The sequence below is a fragment of the Oryctolagus cuniculus genome, chromosome 8, assembly GCF_964237555.1.
Source record: "Oryctolagus cuniculus chromosome 8, mOryCun1.1, whole genome shotgun sequence".
NCBI classification, from domain to species: Eukaryota; Metazoa; Chordata; class Mammalia; order Lagomorpha; family Leporidae; genus Oryctolagus; species Oryctolagus cuniculus.
Genome location: NC_091439.1, coordinates 97,611,890 through 97,634,122, shown reverse-complemented (window position 1 = coordinate 97,634,122; position 22,233 = coordinate 97,611,890). Strand labels below are relative to the sequence as shown.

The window sequence follows — 22,233 nt, the reverse complement described above, 5'->3', positions numbered from 1 at the left end:
GTTAAAGTAGGCCTCGTCTGGCCCTACTCGTTCTCTCTGTGCTTCCTGGTTGTCATGCTTCCTTTGTGCACATTCCATCATCCATTGCCCTCATCAGACATCAGAATAATAGGGCCATCCGATCTTGGGCTATGAAGTTCCAAAACTGTAGGCGGAAATAAATTTTCCTTCCTAAGAAGCTTTTCTCAGGTATTTTATAGTTTTAGTGAAGAAAAGCTGACTAATACGTCTACATTCTGGGTACTCACACAGTTATATCTGAATTTTAAGTTTATCAATCTTTTTTTTTTTTTTTTTTTTTTTACAGTCAGAGTGGACAGTGAGAGAGAGAGACAGAGAGAAAGGTCTTCCTTTGCCGTTGGTTCACCCTCCAATGGCCGCCGCAGCCAGCGCACTGTGGCCAGTGCACCGCACTGATCCGATGGGAGGAGCCAGGTGCTTCTCCTGGTCTCTCATGGGGTTCAGGGCCCAAGCACTTGGGCCATCCTCCACTGCACTCCCTGGCCACAGCAGAGAGCTGGCCTGGAAGAGGGGCAACCGGGACAGAATCCCGACGGGGACTAGAACCCGGTGTGCCGGTGCCGCAAGGCGAAGGATTAGCCTAGTGAGCCACGGCGCTGGCCTAAGTTTATCAATCTTACAGAAACTCTTATTTGGCTTTTTGCAAAAACTTCAGTGCCCTTCCCCTCCTATTTCTATTCCTTTTTATCATTGATTATAGTCCTGTGGGCTCTGGTTATATATCATCAAGATGCAGTTTTACATTTGCTTTAGTCAGAGCCCTGGAGATTTCAACAATTCTAAATTTGTTCTATTTATTTTTTTGCTTAAGGTTTTTACACTATATAATTTTAAACTCCATGTATCAGAATGCTCTGAGTTTCAATTCTGCATGACTGACTTCCCTTTCTAATCAAGATTTTGGACATTTAAAATAGGAATACTTGTGAGTCACTATGATTTTCAGACCAGGACTTAATTTTTCATTTGATTCCTAGAACTTGGAGATTTTGCTGTGACATTTGGCTACATATACAAACATCAACAAAAAAATTTTTTTAAAGTTTTTGGTCTTTCATCCTTACAGTTCTTTTCCTGACCTTTATACTCTGACATGCATTGTAAATTTCCAAGGAGTTAATTCAGACGATCCCTAAACTTACGTAACCAAGAAATTTTTTTCTTTTAGGAATACCTTTTAAAATCACTAGAACCAACAGCAATTTATGGAACAAAATTTAAGAAATGCTAAGCAAGTACAGGATGAATGTAGAACATTTGCCTATAATTATAATAATAATGAATTCTCCCTTTGAAATGGAACAATAAGCTAAGTTTAATTGTAAAATGTGAACTATTGTATACATTTTGGTCATTTAGTTGGGCATTTTGTTAGTCTCCATGATAAATCCAAGTAATCACCAATGGAAGCTAGTTTACATCTTAAAAATCAAAACACCACCAATGAAATCTATTGTTATTTAAAATATGAACAGTTTTGCAACCAACTTTATTTATAACTTTAAAAATTTTTTTTAAGATTTTTATTTATTTATTTGACAGGCAGAGTTACAGACAGTGTGAGAGAGAGAGAGAGACAGAGAGAAAGGTCTTCCCTCCATTGGTTCACTCCCCAGTGGCCGCAACACTGGGAGATGCGCTGATCCGAAGCCAGAAGCCAGGTGATTCCCCCTGGTCTCCCATGCGGGTGCAGGGGCCCAAGCACTTGGACCATCCTCCACTGTTTTCCCAGGCCACAGCAGAGAGCTGGACTGGAAGAGGAGCAATGGGGACTAGAACCAGTGCCCATATGGGATGCCGGTGCCACAGGTGGAGGATCAACCTAGTGCGCCATGGCGCTGGCCCCTTATAACTTTAAGAATTTAAACTATATACTCAAGTTTACATTATTTCCACCAATTTTGATACTCATCAATTAAAAGTACACCTGAGTACTCAATAATTTTCTAGGTTGGCTTCTTTCGTTTCTTTCATCTTAATGATTTACTTAACAATTACTAAATAGTATCTAATAGAAAAACAATGTGTTTTATAGTTTGCAAAAACTATTTCATACTTTATAATAACCCCTTGAGAGAAGTAGTACAGATTTCACTTGCACAGTATTAGAGAAAGGAACTGAGGAACAGATAATTAAAGTAATTTGCCACAATGTTATAAAACCTGAAAAGTTTTCAGAACAGAATCTTACAGATTCTAGTTTATACTCTATCCTTAAAATGTTATACTGTTAATCTATGCAGACAAATACATTTCAAAAAAGGGCAATAACAGAAATATTAACTTGTAACTTTCAAAGATTTCCATCTTACCATTCCTTTCTCTTTGCTTGTGCCAACACCAAGTAAAGCAAAATTTTTCAACATTTCACAGCCTATGGCTCCACATCCTACCTATGGAAAAAAATTGATATGTATCAGATTAAATAAAACCAGAACACCCATTTGCTGAAGAGTAATTTCACTTTAATTTTCACTAAATGTTAAGCTATAATAAAAAATACATACTTTTTAAAAATTAGCTTGCCCAGTTGTGACTTATTTTACTTTAAAACAATAGGTTAATTCTGTTCTAAGTATCTCAAAGAAAAAAAGTACAAATCAAACAAGAAAAGTAATATTTACAATTGCTTTGGATAAAAGACACTTAAAATTTTAAATTTAAAAAGCTAAACATTCAGTTTAATTATTACATATAACAGACACAAACAGCAAAAAACATTAGTGTATCAATGAAGAAAGATTTCTCATTTTTAGATTTCTCAGAACTCATTTAATGACCAGAACTAATCCACAATCTGCTTCCTATCAGTTTTTAGTAAAAACGGATAATAGGGGCCGGTGCTATGATGCAGTAAGTTAATCTTCCGCTCCCAGTGCTGGCATCCCATATGGGTGCTGGTTCTAGTCCCAGCTACTTCTCTTCCAATCCAGCTCTCTGCTATGGCTTGGGAAAGCAGTGGAAGATGGCCCAAGTGCTTGGGCCCCTGCACTCGTGTGGGAGACTTCAAAGAAGCTCCTTGCTCCTGCCTTCGGATTGGCCCAGCTTCGGCCATTGTGCCCATTTGGGGAGTGAACCAGTGGATGGAAGACCTTTCTCTCTGTCTCTTCCTCTGTCTGTAACTCTACCTCTCAAATAAATAAAAACAAAAACAAAAACAAAAGATAATAAAAAGCTAACAGTAGATTCTATATCGATGTAAAAATTCAGCAATAGCTGATTTTCAAATAATTATTAAAAAATGATTAGTAAAAAAAAATCAGAGGTGCCTTCAGGACTGATTTATATTAATAGTACAAAAACATAAGAGGCCAGGTAAAGGAGTTTTATGTTACTGAAGACATCTCCTTACAGTGCTCCCTGTCATTTAAAAAAGAATACATCTAAACATATATACATTTTATACACACACACATACACACACACACACACACATAAGATTTATTTATTTCAAAGTCAGAGTTAGAGAAAGAAAGAGAGAGATCTTCCATCTGCTGGTTTACTCCCCAGATGGCCACAACTGATAGGGTTCAGCCAGACCAGAGCCAGAAGTCAGGAGCTTCATCTGGGTCCCCATATGGCAGAACCCAAACACTTGGGCCATCTTCCACTGCTTTTCCCAGAAAATTAGCAGGGAGCTGGATCATAAGTGGAGAGCTGGGACATAAACTGGAGCCCATAAAGGATGAAGGCATCACAAGTGGTGGTTTTATCAACCACATCACAATGCTGGCCCACAAATCCTCAATTTTTAATGTATTTCTGGAAAACCATTTAATGTTCAAAATTCTTACACTCAAATTTTAATTATAAGTGCTTTAATTCTTTAGAACAGAAGTTGGCAAAGGTTTCTTTAAAGGGCCAGCTTTTCAGACCACATAGTCTGGCCTCTGTTGCATCTATTCATTTAGACTCTTCTCCTTTAGGCTCACATATACTTCAATAAATTAACTTGGGGTCCAGCCTGGTGGCACAATGCGTTAAGCTGCCACTTGCGATGCTGGCATCCCATAAGGATGCCGGTTTTGAGTCCTGGTTGCTCCACTTCTGATCCAGCTCCCTGCTAATGCACGTGGGAAACTAGTGAAAGAAGGTCCAAGTCCTCAGGCCTCTGCACTCATGTGGGAGGTCCACATGGAAGCTCCTGTCTCCTGGCTTCAGCCTGGCCCAGCCCTACCGGTTGCAGCCATTTGGGGAGTTCTGAAACAGCAGATGGAAGATCTCTATCTCTCCCCACCCTTCTACCCCCATAACTCTGCCTTTCAGATAAACAGCTTTTTTAAAATCTTTCTTAAAAAGATTTATTTATTGATTTGAAAGGCAGAGGCAGAGAGAGAGATAGAGAAATCTTCCATCTGTTGGTTTACTCCCTAGATGGCTGCAATGGATGGAGCTGTGCTGATCCGCAGGCAGGAGCCAGGTCTCCCATGCAGGTGAGGGGTCCAAGGACTTGGGTCATCTTCCATGGCTTTCACAGGCCTTAGCAGAGAGCTGGATTAGAAATGGAGTCCAAGTGAGATGCCGGCACCGCATGTGGTGGTTTTACCAGCCACGCCACAGTGCTGGCCCTTCAAATAAATACAATTTTTTTTTTTTTAAAGATTTATTTATTTATTTGAAAGTCAGAGTTACACAGAGAGAGGAGAGGCAGATGGCTGCAATGGCTGGAGCTGTGCCGATCCGAAGCCAGGAGCCAGGAGTTTCTTCTGGGTTGCCTATGCGGGCACAGGGGCCCAAGGACTTGGGCCATCCTCTACTACTTTCCCAGGCCATAGCAGAGAGTTGGATTGGAAGTGGAGCAGCTGGGACTAGAACTGGCGCCCATATGGGGTGCCAGCACTTTAGCCCAGGGCATTAATCCATTGCGCCACAGAGCCAGCCCCAAATAAATACAACTTTTAAAAATAAATAAATACATTTGACAATATACATTAGCAGTTTGAATATACTACTTATTCCCATCATTATTCATACTTACTAAGAAGATATTCAAATTTTGTAGCTTCTGACACAAAGTGTTTCCAATGCACGCTCTTAAGGCATCATACCTATCTCCTCTGAAGAAAACAACACATACCAATAAAACAAAAAGGCACAAAAAATTTTAAAATTATTACTGTCAATATACCAACTTCCCTGAAACCTATCACATGAGCCTACTTATTGGAAAGACCATGAAAAAGACATCAGTTTTTCCTTTTACCATTTGACTTACTATAAATCCAAATAATTTAAATGAAGGTGATTTTGGTTTACAGAACTCATCTTTTCTGATGGGGACACAACCTAAGAACCCCAGCAGATGCCTGAATCCACAAAAACTAATGAACCCTACAATTAAATGTCTTTACATTTTAACTAAGCATTTATCACACATTGTAGCCTTAATTTTTCCAGTTTGAGATGTGATAGCAAAACTTCCATGAATTTCTTTTTCCTTTTTCACAATTTCCTGGCTGTAAGATTTGTCCTTATTGTTTTTTTTTTTTTTTTTTTTTTTTTTTTTAATTCAGGCAGAGTTAGACAGTGAGAGAGAGACAGAGAGAAAGGTCTTCCTTACGTTGGTTCATTCTCCAAATGGCCACTATGGCTGGCATGCTGCGCCGATCCAAAGCCAGGAGCCAGGTGCTTCCTCCTGGTCTCCCATGTGTGTACAGGGCCCAAGCACTTGGGCCATCCTCCACTGCCTTCCCGGGCCACAGCAGAGAGCTGGACTGGAAGAGGAGCAACTGGGACAGAACCGGCGCCCCGACCGGGACTAGAACCCAGAGTACTGGCACTGCAGGCAGAGGAATAGCCCAGTGAGCCGCGGCGCCGGCCTGTCCTTACTGTTGTTAACCACCTGAATATAATTTTTTTTCTTTCCAAAAGTTGAGAACTTTCACCTTTTCACTTAAAGGAGCCATTTCATAATCTCTTTGCATATCTGACTGGCCAGCTCCACCCTCTTGCACTTTGGGGTCATTACTAACTAAAATAAGGGTTACTTGATCATAAACACTGAGATACTACAACGGCTGAACTGATAAATGAGAAAGCTATCAGATGTCCAGTGAGTGTATGAGTGTGTATGCTTGCTGTACAAAGGTATGAATCATGTCCCAGGAAGAAAGAAGTGGGATGGCAAGTAATTTTATGTTACATAAAATGTGCAATTTGAAACATATGAATTATATATTTCTGAAATATTCTATTCAATATTTTCAGACCACGGTGATCACAGTAACTGAAACCATGGAAAAGTGAAACCAAGTAATGGAAGAATATTGTATTCCCCCCAAAACTTTGTTTATGCCTGGATTTTTTTAAGACATTAATCAGATTTTGTAGGTTTTTAAGTATTTTATTTTTACTTTAAATTAGAAAGGGAGAGCCAGAGGGAGAGGGAGAGGGAGGGGAAAAAAGGGTATGGGAAGTGGAGGAGGGAGAGAGAGAAATTTCTCATCTGTTGATTAATTTCCTAAATCTCCCCTCCCCTTTATTTATTTGATAGGCAGAGTTATAGACAGAGAGAAAGGTCTTCCTTCCGTTGGTTCACCCCACAAATGGCCGCTATGGCCGGCGCTGCGCCGATCTGAAGCCAGGAGCCAGGTGATTCTTTCTGGTCTCCCATGTGGGTGCAGTGCCCAAGCACTTGGGCCATCCTCCACTGCCTTCCTGGGCCACAGCAGAGAGCTGGACTGGAAGAGGAGCAACTGGGACTAGAACCCAGCGCCCATATGGGATGCCGGTGACACAGGTAGAGGATTAACCAAGTGAACCACAGTGCCGGCCCCCTAAATGCCCTTAATAGCTGGCACTGGGCCAGGCTAAAGCCAAGAGCCTGGAACTCAATCTGGGTCAGTCTCCCGTGTGGCTGGCAGGGACCAAACCACTAGGTCCATCACCTGATATTTCCCAGAGTGTGCAGGAAGTAGATCCACAGTAGAGTTGGGACTTGAACCCAATTACTTTACTATGTGATGTGGGAGTTCCAAGAAGTGTCTTAATTGCTAAACCAAACACTTGCCCCTAAGCCACAGCTTTTTTTCTTCTTTTTTTTGACAGGCAGAGTTAGACAGTGAGAGAGAGACAGAAAGAAACGTCTTCCTTTTTCTGTTGGTTCACCCCCTAAGTGACCGCTAAGGCTGGGGCGCTGCGGTGCTTCCTCCTGGTCTCCCATGCGGGTGCAGGGCCCAAGCACTTGGGCCATCCTCCACTGCACTCCCAGGCCACAGCAGAGAGCTGGACTGGAAGAGGAGCAGCCGGGACAGAATCCGGCACCCCAACTGGGACTAGAACCCGGGGTGCCAGCGCCGCAGGCGGAGGATAAGCCTAATGAGCTACGGCGATGGCCAACCCACAGCTTTTAAAGAAAGTTCTCAGAGGAATCTATGGGTGGGCTTTGGGGTTAACTCACTTAAAATGAAGGCAGAACTTTGAATTGTGTATTTTAGGGAAAATGAATCTCTAAATTTTTGTCTGATTCTCAGAGATTTATAATCCAAAAAGGTAAAGATGACTAATGCAATTAAAGATTGTAAATGGCCGGCGCCGTGGCTCACTAGGCTAATCCTCCACCTTGCGGCGCCGGCACACCGGGTTCTAGTCCCGGTCGGGGCGCCGGATTCTGTCCCGGTTGCCCCTCTTCCAGGCCAGCCCTCTGCTGTGGCCAGGGAGTGCAGTGGAGGATGGCCCAAGTACTTGGGCCCTGCACCCGCATGGAAGACCAGGATAAGTACCTGGCTCCTGCCATCGGATCAGCGCGGCGCGCCGGCCGCGGCGCGCCGGCCGCAGCGGCCATTGGAGGGTGAACCAACGGCAAAGGAAGACCTTTCTCTCTGTCTCTCTCTCTCACTGTCCACTCTGCCTGTCAAAAAAAAAAAAAATTAAAAAAAAATTGTAAATAACATTTTTTCATTTAATATATATTTTGAATGCTAATCATTCTCATAACATATAATTTAAACTTTATTATTTATAAAATGTTAAGAGACAAGGCATTAATATGAACCCAAGAAAATAAGGAGGGACTGCAGAAGTAAATGATATAGGAGAAGACACGTTTAAAACAAATTCATGTTTAGACAAAAATATTTTAATCTATTTTTTTCTTGTTAACAACAATTAAGAAATAGCAAAGAAATGTCAGTATTACCGTGGAAGAAATTCTTCACATTCAGGTCTGTCTAGGGATTCGACAATATCTGCTGCCTCTAGATATAACTTAAAGAAGATTAAAAATACAAAGAAAATTAAAATTATAAAGAATTTATATAAAGAAAATTAAAAATATAATTTACTATGCACATAACTTAAATTACTGGAAAAAGAAATTATTCTATAGCTATTTAAGGATCAATAAGCTAAAAATCATTAAAAATGACAATTCAGCATAATACATTAAAGAATGTAATTTTTTACAACATACATTATTTTTCAGTTCATGGAAAATGGAATTAAAAGTTAATTTTGGTACAAAAATTTTGAAAGTCATGCATACAAGGATCTTCAAAAATTCAACTGAAAATGAACATTATGTAAAAACTGTGCATGGATTCTTTCATTCAAAGAATACTAAACATGAAGGAACTGTTCAAAGATGTATAGTATCATTTATATCATGAAGTTATCCTAAAAGGGAATTTCATTCACCAACAAATCTATTTTTCATAGCTACATAAAAAACTGGCAGCCCCTTTCAAATTCAGTTATATTTAAGGAAGTAATTTGATTACTTTTAAAGAAGAAAATACCGAGACACTGATCAAGTAGCATTTATTTTCCAGCTTGAATATATCATATGTCATCTATAATTATATACACCATAAAGGAAAGCCACAATTTCAGCATATTTAAAAATACCATCATAATTAGCTTAAGCTAATGAAAAACAGAACTAAGTTTTACTTTCATTTCCATCTAAGTAATTTGTATGGCTAAATTTGAACATGGTAAAATGGATATTTATTTAATTATTATAGCAAAGAATCTTTGTACTTTTTCACATTATGTTAACAGGTGCTTTCAAAGCAGACTTTTACTACTCATCTTATAGTTTATCATAAAATAAATAAATTCAACAGCAAGTCAGCATTATATGGATACTTCTTAAAATGTAAAAATAGATGAATTTTATACTCAAAATATTTCACATGTTTCAAAAAAGAAATGGCTGTCGTATGGAGTTTTCATTCCACATTGTGATGTTTTTACTTTATACTTATCTCAAAGGCCCTGAGAGCTATCTATAATGATAGAAAATTCATCTGCTTACTCTCTCAGCTGAGGGAAATGCATCCAAAAAGACAACTTTGGGTTATACTCCAACAATCCCAACATATGATCTTATCTGTTTCAATTACAGCATTGAATTCTGTACTACTCACATCTCTCTCATGCATGAAAGATATTTTAAGACTGTTTTCCTAGTATATAATAATATATTATAATACCTACACACATTCATTTTATGGGTAAAGAATGTAAACAAATAGTAAAATTGAGAACTAACCCACTGGCACAAAGGAGAAAACTTCCCTGTCACAGCTTTCAAAACTTCTTGGCTGGCAACACCTCCTACAGCTGCAGCAAGTGGGGACAAAAACCCTCGAGCAGTCCAAGACAGCCAACGGACAATGTCAACATTTATGTCAGGCTGAAACACAAGCCATGAGAGACAATAACATTAATAGTATTTCTTTAGCACCTATACATAGTGTACAGAATTACCAGAACTTAACTTTTAAAAAGTTAATCAATTTTACTACTCAAAATAATTTTAAGCCCTAAAAATGTCCCAATCTCATGCTAAAAGATTCATTTGCATGTTATTTGAACCAGTGTTTTCTTGACCAATACCTGCTCATTTTTGCTTTCTGACTATTACCCTTTGACATCATTTAGTGTTATATGAATACCTACCATTCATAGTTTTTGTTAAAGAACAGGTCTATGACACCAGTCATATTTACAAATAATCAGATTTTTATTTTTATTTTATTATTTTTTTTGACAGGCAGAGTGGACAGTGAGAGAGACAGAGAGAAAGGTCTTCTTTTGCCGTTGGTTCACCCTCCAATGGCCGCCGCGGCTGGCGCGCTGCAGCAGGCGCACCACACTGATCCGCAGGCAGGAGCCAGGTGCTTCTCCTGGTCTCCCATGCGGGTGCAGGGCCCAAGTACATGGGCCATCCTCCACAGCACTCCCTGGCCACAGCAGAGAGCTGGCCTGGAAGAGGGGCAACCGGGACAGAATCCAGCGCCCCAATCAGGACTAGAACCCGGTGCGCCGGCGCCACAAGGTGGAGGATTAGCCTAGTGAGCCGCAGCGCCGGCAAATAATCAGATATTTTTAAAAAGTATATTAATGGAAACTATGGAAAGACTTTAAACCTAAATGCATGAAAATAAAATTTATTAGTATTTTAAAGAAAATATTAGAAAAGTAAATTTTTTTTTGACAGGCAGAGTGGACAGTGAGAGAGAGAGACAGAGAGAGAAAGGTCTTCCTTTGCCGTTGGTTCACCCTCCAATGGCCGCCGCTGCAGCCGGCGCACCGCACTGATCCGATGGCAGGAGCCAGGAGCCAGGTGCTTTTCCTGGTCTCCCATGGGGTGCAGGGCCCAAGCACCTGGGCCATCCTCCACTGCACTCCCTGGCCACAGCAGAGAGCTGGCCTGGAAGAGGGGCAACCGGGACAGAATCCGGCGCCCCGACTGGGACTAGAACCCGGTGTGCCGGCGCCGCAAGGTGGAGGATTAGCCTAGTGAGCCACGGCGCTGGCTAGAAAAGTAGATTTAAAAGTTATTCTTTAGTAGTTTCTTATCTGTGACAAATCTTTTCATTCTGTCTCTTCCTATTACTTTAATATCACTTAATAATTTTCCTACTACTTTAATATCACTTAATAATTTTAGTCTTAAGCTTTGTGAGTAGGGCTCAATTAGTTTCCTGAAATTCGATGCAAAATAACAGCACTTAGTATAGGACAGTTTTTATTGTATTCTCAAAAATATCTGATAAGAAACTGGCTAATAACAACTCATGATTCCACTTCTCTATTTCAACTGAGCTCATGACCTTCAGCTATTTAGCAATACTTCAACTCTGAAGGACTATAATTGGATTTAATTGGGTCATTTTTCAATGCAGAGATATTGGTCTTAGAGATAATAAAAACAATGATGAGAATGGTAACAGAAGCAGTCAGTATGAATAAGCAGCTACTGTGCAATGCTGTATATTAAGTCCTTACATGATCTTCAAACTAATGCCAGGAAATTTATTCAGAAGTAAAAAGTGTCAGCCATAAAAAGATCGTTAACTTACTCAAGGTTTTATATCCAATAACTGATGAAGTTAGGATCTGAATCTAAAAAGTTGAACTTCATAGCTTTATTCTTACCATTAGTCATAGGTTACACCGCCTTCTAAAATCCTACAACTTTTTTTCATAAACACCCCAATCTTGGACATTTTTGGTTGCCCCAACCTCAATCTAAATTTCTATGTATAAGCTAAAAAACACGCATAGTCATAAGAGAAATAAGAGGGACAGGGCTTCACCATTATTAGGAAATAGAGAGTATCATAAATTTGAAGTTGCCTGTCCCTTATGTGAAATGCCAGGCACTGTCTCTGCAGTTGTACTTTGGTATTATGCTGGTGCTCAAGAAAGGTTCAGATTTTGTATCACTTGGATTTTAGATTTTCAGAGTAGGGATGTTCAACCTGTACTTGTAAGTATAGAACTAATACCAAATGCCAACAGAGCTATCTCTGGATTTCACAGTTCCACAGCCTGTTCACAGAGCAGGACATAGGAAGAGACCACAGAAGATAGAGTGAAAGGCCTAGTGGTGACATAGAACATTCAAAATGATCCTGGGAGAACGTCATTAAGTGAAAAAAATACTGAATACAGATATGAAATCTGGCAAATCTGGAAACTGGCTATAGTTAAAAAACTACTTTGGCAGAGAATAATCTAAGTATAAAGTGCACATGCATTTTTATGGACTTAGCCAACAACAGAGATCCACAGACACACTATGCCTCTTCAGCAACAAAATCATCCATTAAAGAAATTCCTCTTTAGAATCCTGAGAGAAAACAGTGTTATGGAAGTAGAAACCTTTAAAGCACAAGATCTTATGATGTCCAGAAAAGAACAGTCTTTTCAACAAATAGGCTAGAATGACTCTACAGTCATACAATGAAATTTAAACCTGTTTCAACAATGTACAAAAATTTACTTACAAAACTAATATAAGGGGCCAGTGCTGTGGCGCAGCGGGTAAAGCTGCCGCCTGCAGTACCAGCAACCCAGATGGGCGCCGGTTTGAATCCCGGCTGCTCCACTTCCGACCCAGCTCTCTGTATGGCTTGGGAAAGAAGCAGAAGATGGCCAAGTCCTTGGGCCCCTGCATCTGCGCAGGAGACCTGGAAGAAGTTCCTGTCTCCTGGCGTTGGATCGGTGTAGCTCCGGCCACCGCGGCATTCTGGGGAGTGAACCAGTGTATGGAAGACCTCTCTGTAACTCTGACTTTCAAACAAATACATAAATCTTTAAAAAACAAAAAAACTAACACAAAATTAGTATGGAGTTATATACACTAGATTTAAACTACATGATCATGTCTTGGTCTATTCTTTGCACAGTATACCAAAATGAGCTTGTAAAAGCATAAAATTCTAAAACTTTTTGAAGAAAAAGTAGAAGAGCTTTGTGATCTTGAGCTTTAAAAATTTCTTAAGAAAAAAATGCCAGAAGCTACAAAGAAAAATGGCAAAGTGAATGTAAAAAAATTTGTAAAACACATCCGATAAGGGACTCATATCCAAAATATGTAAAAATATGCAAAGAACTCCCCCAAAATGAGAAAACAAAAAACCTAATTAAAAACAAAGATTTGGAAGTACAGTTTATCAAAGAAGAGCTGCAATGGGTAAATAAGCACATAAAATGATGCTCAGATTCGATTAATGAAATGCAAATAAAATCGACCATGAGACACTACTATATATGTTAAAAAGACAATACAGAGCACTGGAGAGATACACAGCAATAGACATTCTCAAAACACTTCTGGTGGAAATGCAAAATGGTATAGCTACATTGTAAAAACAACTTAGTATTCATTTCTTATTAAAATTAAATACATCTAGCATGACTATAATAGGTATTTATCAAAAGTGAAAATATATGGCCACATCAAAATCTGTATGTAAATATATATAGGAGCTTGGTATATGTGTAGGAGCTTGGCATTATGGAAATGTTTATATGTGGACTACAGTGGTGGATGCTTGATTATAGACTATGATTCACTATTTAATTGTGCACACAAATTTGTATATGGGGTTTCAAAAAGTTTGTGAAAAATGAAACTAAAAGATGAATTTATTTTGGGGTAAAAATTTTGAAATCCATGCATGATGGTTTCATGACATTTTCCGTAAACTTTTTGAAGATGTTGTGTGACTGCTGTACATCTACAAAGGGTGAAATTTACTTTGTGCTATACCTCAGTAAGTCTGATAAATAACTAATCATAGCTTCTGTTTAATCAGAATAAAAGAATTCTTTTCTAGCTATCCATACATTCTTTTTCCTCTAACCATTAAATAGGCAATAAAAGGTCTTTAATTAATGAATAGTGATTCACTGCTTTGGTAAATCTATAATTTAAAGAAAATATTTATAACAGCTTTATTCATAATCACCAAAAATTGTAAGTAACTCTAATGGGCTTAAATGTCAGCTGTGTCTATAAGTGACACAGTGGTCTAGTCTGCCGCAGTTTGTAGGGATAGAAGTGTGGCTTTGAGATGAATAAGGGTTTCCCTGGGTGTTTCTTTGGTCCACCGTGAGTTCAGTGTCAGTCTCTGTGGTGATGATGATAGCCAGGCCCTTGTTGTTGGTGCTGAGGGAGACAAGAGTGGCTGCCCCCTCGTCCTCCTGACAAGAATGAGTGATGCCAGGGCTTGTGTCACCAATTGCTGTAGCTCTAGGACTGTGTGATATATACGGATGGACCATTCCTCACGTAATGCTAAGAGAACCCAGTGCGTGCTGTGCCTTAAAATACCAGCAGCCCTAGTCTTAGGACTGGCAGATCTGAATTGAATGAAGCCTGTTCCAGTACTACAGAGTGACTACAGGGTGACTATAGGAGATTTTACTCTGGAAGGTTTAAATCCAGAGAGGTGGAATGATGTAGGCTCCCTATTTCTACTGGGTAGATTTCAGTGGCACCAAACAATTTAGAACAGGTTGTTTACAGTCCTGGTGTCGCAGGGTATAGTGGGGTCATTACCCGGATTTCAGAGGCTAGGCACAGATTTTTTTATCGGCCGTTCTTGGTGTTAGCTCCCAAAAGCTAAGGTGAATCCCCCTTGCTCCTGTATGCTGCATTGAATGTAGCTCTGGGGCTAATGCTGAGAAACCCCTGCAGTTGCAGGATGTATGAGATCTGTCCTTTACCCCTGACACTGCTCTGACTCTGACTCTGACATGACTCTGGTAGGAGCAGAGTACTGGCATGCTGTGTCACTTTTTCGCTGTTATGTATGGCATTCTGCCAGAGTTGGGAAAGGGGAAGGAAGCAAGGTAGTTTCCCTGCTCCAAGCCTTGTAGTTGCTCAAATTCTAGTCAGCCCTCCAGGTTTTAGTAAACATCAATGTGTGACTTTGGAATTCCCTCAGACAAAACTTTGAGCCGCAGAGCACGTGGTAATTTCTTCCTACTTTGATGTAAGACAACGGCTCATACTTGACCTCTGGCTGCACAGTGCCTGGCTGCAGTGATGTCTCTGTCTTGTCTTCTCTTTTCCTGTGGAGTCTTTGTTGTTTTTGTTTTTCACTTCTTCACCAAAAATTTCCATCTGTCAGCTACCTGGAAACTCAATAATGCCTTTGTTCTTTTCATATCCCAGAGCAGCTTAGTGTGGTTATAAGCTATTCAGCCATATTGCATCCATCTAATATTTGTTTGTTTTTATCATGTAAGATGTGAAATTAAAGCTTCCCCCTCATCTTTTACACAAGAACAGAAACAATAAGTCTGAGCAATTGTGCATATACTGCTATGTTGACATCTGTAAAAATGGAACTGTTGGCTGGCAGACACTGGCAGCACAACATGAAAAAACTATTTTCTAAGTTTTATATATCAATTCACAACTGATACACAAATCTGAATTAGCCAATGTGACTGTATAATGTATAAAAGAGGGGATTACAGGAAAGCTGATAACTTTATACAGTGAATTCTAGCGGGTTAAAAAATTAAATGAAAAATTAAATGAAATAGAAAGGGAAGAAAAAGAATAATACCAATCATATAACCACAGCAATGGCAAATAGCAATTACTATATGTCACACAGTACTCGAATTGCTTTACAAAAGCCAGTTATTTAATAAATCATTTAATGCTCACAAAAATGCTATGTGGTAGGCTAGTCAAATTTTATAGATTTACAAACTAAACCAAATAAAATGACACATGTTCTCTAATGTCACAGAGTCAGTAAGCAGCAAAGCTAAGAATTGAAGCAGAGAATGTTAGTATTTAGAATGTTTATATGCTACAAATGTTTTATAGCCATAACTTTGAATATTCACCTTTTCTTCCAAGGTTTCACTTATGGATGTTGCCAGTTTCAACAGCTCTTCTGAATCTTGTTGGCATCTATGATTCAAATCAAAACACCCCAATTTCAATTTTCATAAAAAGGTCATATTCAAAACTAAAATTTAAGAAACATCAAAGAATGTGGAATTTTGCCTGCAATCAGCACAGTGTTTCACTGACTTAAAGATAACTGGCTTAAGAATTTGTTTCCTCAAAGTCATGCTCACTTAAGGACATTTTATAAGTAAGATTTAGTTTTAAAAATGCAAGGCAAAAATCTTATGTATTGCTGACTGAACAGGCTAGAAGTTAAAAATAAATTTTATCATGGGTTGATAAAATAATTCTCAAATTGTTTTAAGAAGTTGTAGTTTTTACAGCTTCAAAATGAGAAATTCACATCTACTATGATTTCATTTTTACAAACCGATCTCTTCACTCCTACCATAAATACTACAGAAAATTATAATAAATGTTTAAATTTTGGTGTCTATTGGATCTGTAACTTTTACTTTTTGAAAAAAAAATCTGTTTTCTGAAATAACTGGTCTTAAAGGAAAACATTGTTTTTTAAAATTTTTGATTTATTTATTTGAAAGGCAGACAGAAGAGAGACAAGAAAAGAGAGTGAGCAAGTGCATACTCCATCTACTGGTTTACTCCTTATATACTTGTAACAGATGGGGCTAGAGATAGGAGTAGGGAGTTAAACCTGAGTATTCTAATGTGGGACTTGAGTGCTTTAATGATTGCCTTAACTTCTATGCTAAGTATCTATTCTGAAAATATTCATTTTTAAACAAAAATATTACCCAATATTTGGCTTCCGACTATAGTTCTCCTGAAACTGGTCCAAGGCAAGCATAGCTGTGTGAATCTGTAGAGGTACCTATTAAAAACATTAAAAATTGGTCAACATTTAATGAGTGCTTAATATGTACCAGACACTGTGCTAAAAACTTTTCAAATGTTTAATTCAGTCTTCAGAATAAACATATTAGCTTCTAGTATTATTTTCTCCACTTAATAGATCAGAAAACTGAAGTACAAAGAAATTAATGATTTGACTTCAAGGCCCTAAACATATATTTAAGCTAAAGCTCCAAATTTCAACTCCAGGTGGTTATGACTAGTGTTTACTAGGTTATCCAATTGAAACTTGGAGCCATACCAACTGAGCAACAATAACAAAATATTTATACAAGATCACTTAACTTATTTTTTGGTAACATTTAAAAAGTTAGAATTTTTTCCTGCTCAAAATTTTGAAAAAATGGAATTAAAAGGTAAGTTTATTTTGATACAAAAAAATTTTGAAATCCATATATAGTTTTTCTATAATATGCAATTTCCATGAGCCTTTGAAGTCCTCTTATACATTTACTGTTACAAAATTATGATACTCAGTGATTAAAAAAATCCCTGAATATATGTTTTAAGGTTGCTTCTTTTTGTAAGAAACAAATGTTATATAAAAACACATGATTCAGAAAACCATTTAATACCATGGTAAAACTATTATAATCATCTTTATCAAAACAAGAATTATAAAACTTTCCCCTATTATTCCAATTTTTTTTCATGATACAAATTCTATTTACTTCTTGGGCGTCAACTTTATATGGCCTTTATTAAAGAAACTTAATAGTAAAGTATATACATAGTTATTTAATTTTAACTAAGTAGTCATTTATCAACTTCCACTCTCCATTCTGCTACCTTTCTCAAAACTAAAGTGTTTGTTTACCTCAGGTTTGCTAAAATCTGCGATAAGGCATTTTGGATGCTTTATCTGCCTCTCCAATGGCTCCTAATTTAGAAAAAAAAATAATTTAGAGTAAGTAAATGATAACATGTTATATGTCAGTGCAGTAAAATCAATGGATCCCTGCCAAAGGTCAGAAATTGTTAAGGTTGCATTTATTATGTTTTTATAAAAATTAAAATAGTTACAATTGTCCTTTATTTTATTACATTTAACAAAAAGTGCAGTGAAACCTACTCCATATAATAAATGAGAATAACTAGTAAAGCTATTCATAGCATACCAAAAAAGTTTTAATATAAAAGCTAGCTTATTTTACTGATAATAAGTTTATCAAGGTTTGTTATATTTGACAAAGCTTGAATAGATATTAAAGTTAAAATTTTCTTTGTCGAACAAAGAACACAAAGTCAAAACAAAAATTTACAAAACAAAATCTCAAAAGAACCACTCAATATAAAATTATTTGAGGCATAAACTATCCAACTAAAAACTGGGGACAGCGCAAGAGGAAGTATGAAAAGACACATCTGACTTGTTGTACTATTTTAATTTATTGTTCTAACTTTGGCTTGAACAAAGCCTTTTGTAGAGTTGCTAATACATCTGAAAAAGAAAAGGCAATCAAACCAAAACCTTGAGAACTTGCAAGTACAAACAGGATGTGTTAGCTCACAAAATACTCAGAAGTGGCCTAAGGATTTAAGCACTACGTCTCTTATACCTGACATTGTCTCCATAATCTTTCTTTTTTTAAAAGAATTATTTTATTTAATTGAAAGACAGAGTTACATGAGAGGTAGAGCCAGATAGAGAGAGGTCTTCCATTTAATACCATGGTAAAATTATTATAATCATCTTTATCAAAACAAGAGAATTATAAAACTTTCCCCTATTATTCCAATTTTTTTTTCATGATACAAATTCTATTTATTTCTTGGGAGTCAACTTTATATGGCCTTTATTAAAAAAACTTAATGGTAAAGTATATACATATTTATATAGTTCACTCCCCAAATGATTGCCAACGGTCAGAGCTGAACTGATCTGAAACCAGGAGACAGGAGTTTCTTTGGGGTCTCCTGTGTGGGTGCAAGGGCCCAAGGAGTTGGGCCATCTTCTACTACTTTCCCAGTCCTTACCAGAGAGCTTAATCGGAAGAGGAGCATCCGGGACTCGAACTGGCACCCATATGGGATGCCTGCTCTGCAGGCCAGGGCTTTAACCCATGGCACCACAGTGCTGGCCCCATCCATAATCTATTCAGCTACTTATATTTTCCTTAAAATGCCAGGATTTATACAAATTATTTTATATTTTCACATTCACTGTTCTATGAAATGTGAAAGATTGAAATTTGAGAATCTGGATTTACAGGTATAAAAATTTCTCTTTTATTCCAAAAGTAACTGAATTATAAAGCAAAACAAACCTTTCTAAATCTTCTAAATGTATATTAATTTTATCTCTTGGGAAAAACATTAAGAGTAATCGACTCTGATGATTTAGGGAGATAAATAGCTCCTTTTTGGTATACTCACATACCTCAAGTATCTGTACATGGTATTTTAACTAAAGAAGACTTATAAATTGTTTCATAGATATCAGTTGATTGCCTTAAATTCCACTTTCCTCAAAGTGGTTGCAAGTTAAAAATAAATCTGTCAGTCTTTAAATTAACAGGTTGTTTATATCATTATTCTTTTCTCCATTGCCATTTTTTCTGTAAACAAATATTATTAAGTCAATAAAAAATACTTACAAAGTAAAACATTTTAGGAGTTTTCACTTGGACAGCTATGCCACCATGTAAATATGGTTCTAGTTCTGTAGTGTCACAAATGCTAAAAGAAAATGGTGATACCACTGGAAAAAAAAAATGTCATTAAGCAAAGATACAGATATTCAAAATTGAAGATTTATTGTTGTAAAGATTCTAATTTTCCCTAATTTACAAAACTCAGAAAATTCTAGCATTTTTTTCTTTTATTAGAGGAGATCAGAATGTGGAAAGCTGGGCAGTATTTCTTGCAACATCAACTGTAAGACTTAAAAATATCCAAGAAAATTCAAGAGAAAAAAAGAGTGCTGAGAGGTGCTAATTGTTAGAAATTCAAATTCATTTACATTAATTATATTTAATAATTAATATAGTATAGTACTGGCTCATGAGTAGACATATGGAACAGGGAATTCAGAAACAGAGCCAAGTACACAAGGGAACAATAAAGGTGGTAACTCAAACAATGAGGAAAGACAAATTATCCAATAAATCTTGGGGAGAAAAAGCCATTGGAGAAAATAATCTACATAGATAATAGTTTAAATGCTAAAAAAAAAGATGCCAAAAACTTTTTAGATAAAAAACACAGGAGAAAAATTCCTTTAACACTTTGGCAGGAGGAAGGGTTTTCTAAGTAACACTGAAAATAAAAGCCATGAAATTGAAAATTTTAATTAAATAAAATTATATGATCCAAACAGATCATGAGCAAAATCAAAAGATAAATGTCAAGTTGGAAAATTACATGCAATTTACATTTAAAAAACTGGCAAACATGTTTTAAATATGAGAACTTCCTAGAAGTAGTTAAGAAAAGGATCAGCAGCTCAACAGGAAAATGGAAAGGATGAAAGGTTCAACATTAAAGAAAATAAATTGCTATGAAACTTTAATTTCATTCATAATGAAAAATGCAAATTATAATTATACTGATAATATTTTCACCCATACCATGAAGTATAAAGTAGTCATTAAAAAAATGCTCTGCAACTACAGATGTGAAAAGATCACCAAGAACTAATATCATCAAAATGTCCATACTACCCAAAGCAATTTACAGATTCAATGTGATCCCAATCAAAATACCAATGACATTCTTCTCAGATCTAGAAAAAATGACACAAAAACAAAGCCAGAGGCATCAAGATATCAGATTTCCAACATACAGTGCCAGGAAAATTAGATCTTCACGTGCAGAAGTATGAAGTAAGATTCCTTCCTTACATCTCATACAAAAAGCAACTCTAATTGTATTGAAGATCTAAATCTATGACTTGACATCATCAAATTACAAGAGGAAAATACTGGGGAAACCCTGCAAGATACTGGCATAGACAAAGACTTCTTGGAAAAGACCTCAGAAGCATAGCCAATAAAACCAAAATTGGACGAATGGGTTACATCAAGCTGAGAAACTTCTGCATTGCAAAGGAAGTACTCAACAAAGTGAAGAGGCAACCAATGGAATGGGAGAAATATTTGCAAACTATGTAACTGATAAAGGATTAATATCCACAATATATAAAGAGCTCAAGAAACTTAACAACAAAGCAAACAACCCAATTAAGAAATGGGTAAGGCCGGCGCCGCGGCTCACTAGGCTAATCCTCTGCCTTGCGGCGCCGGCACACGGGGTTCTAGTCCCGGTCGGGGCACCGGATTCTGTCCCGGTTGCCCCTCTTCCAGGCCAACTCTCTGCTGTGGCCAGGGAGTGCAGTGGAGGATGGCCCAAGTCCTTGGGCCCTGCACCCCATGGGAGACCAGGAAAAGCACCTGGCTCCTGGCTCCTGCCATCGGATCAGCGCGGTGCGCCGGCTGCAGCGCGCCGGCCGCAGCGGCCATTGGAGGGTGAACCAACGGCAAAGGAAGACCTTTCTCTCTGTCTTTCTCTCTCACTGTCCACTCTGCCTGTCAAAAAAAAAAAAAAGAAAAAAAAAAGAAAAAAAAAAAGAAAGAAAGAAATGGGTAAAGGACATGAACAGTCATTTTTCAAAAGCTGAAATTCAAATGACACATGAAAAGATACTTAGACTCACTAGTCATCAGGGAAATGCAAATAAAAATCACAAGGATGTTGAAGTGGAATGGACACTATGGGAAACGGTGACTTGATCAGCATAGCCCTGTTAATGAACAACTTAATACATTATCCCTCTTAGTAGTTTTTTTGTCTGTTCTACTTAATATGACTGGTTTAATTCTGTAGTTAATACACAGTTATTCTTAAGTGTTGAAAAAAAAAATCACAAGGAGAGTTCACCTCACCCCAGTTAAAACAGCTCTCATACAGAAATCAAAAAACAATAAATGTTAGCAAGAATGTGGGAAAAAGGTACCCTAATCCACTGCTGGTAGGAATGTAAACTAGTACAACTATTATGGAAGACAGAATGTATATTCCTCAAAAAGCTGAAAACATATCTACCATATGACCCAGGCATCCCACTCTTAGGAATTTTACCAAGTGAAGTATCACCAGCATACAAAAGAGTTATCTGTACCCTATGTTTATTGCAGCTTAATACACAATGGCTAAGACAGGAATCAACCCAGATCTCTACCAACTGCTGACAGGATAAAAAAATGTGGCATATATACACTATGGAATAATAGTCATAAAAAAGAATGAAATCCTGGCCGGCGCCGCGGCTCACTAGGCTAATCCTCCACCTTGCGGCGCCGGCACACCGGGTTCTAGTCCCGGTCGGGGAGCTGGATTCTGTCCCGGTTGCCCCTCTTCCAGGCCAGCTCTCTGCTGTGGCCAGGGAGAGCAGCGGAGGATGGCCCAAGTCCTTGGGCCCTGCACCCCATGGGAGACCAGGAGAAGCACCTGGCTCCTGCCATTGGATCGGCGTGGTGCGCCGGCTGCAGCGCGCTGGCCGTGGCGGCCATTGGAGGGTGAACCAAGGGCAAAGGAAGACCTTTCTCTCTGTCTCTCTCTCTCACTGTCCACTCTGCCTGTCAAAAAAAAAAAAAAACAAAAAACAAAAAACCAAAAAACAAATCCTGTCATTTGTAACAAAATGGATGCAATGGAAATGATTATGT

The 22,233-nt window shown here is 37.9% G+C and overlaps 1 protein-coding gene across 4 annotated transcripts in view; it reads right to left on the bottom strand.

Moving 5' to 3' along the window:
* The window catches only part of UBA6 (ubiquitin like modifier activating enzyme 6), a 97,166-nt gene that overhangs the window by 28,603 nt on the left and 46,330 nt on the right, over positions 1-22,233 (bottom strand). For all 4 annotated transcript variants that reach the window (XM_051819765.2, XM_051819766.2, XM_070048076.1 and 1 more), the window contains 8 exons: positions 19,165-19,268; positions 17,385-17,447; positions 16,450-16,526; positions 15,628-15,694; positions 9,515-9,658; positions 8,159-8,226; positions 5,000-5,078; positions 2,334-2,414 (listed from right to left, as the gene is read on the bottom strand). In XM_051819765.2, coding sequence (XP_051675725.1) covers positions 2,334-2,414; positions 5,000-5,078; positions 8,159-8,226; positions 9,515-9,658; positions 15,628-15,694; positions 16,450-16,526; positions 17,385-17,447; positions 19,165-19,268 — 683 coding nt within the window. The remainder of the gene's footprint in view (positions 1-2,333; positions 2,415-4,999; positions 5,079-8,158; positions 8,227-9,514; positions 9,659-15,627; positions 15,695-16,449; positions 16,527-17,384; positions 17,448-19,164; positions 19,269-22,233) is intronic.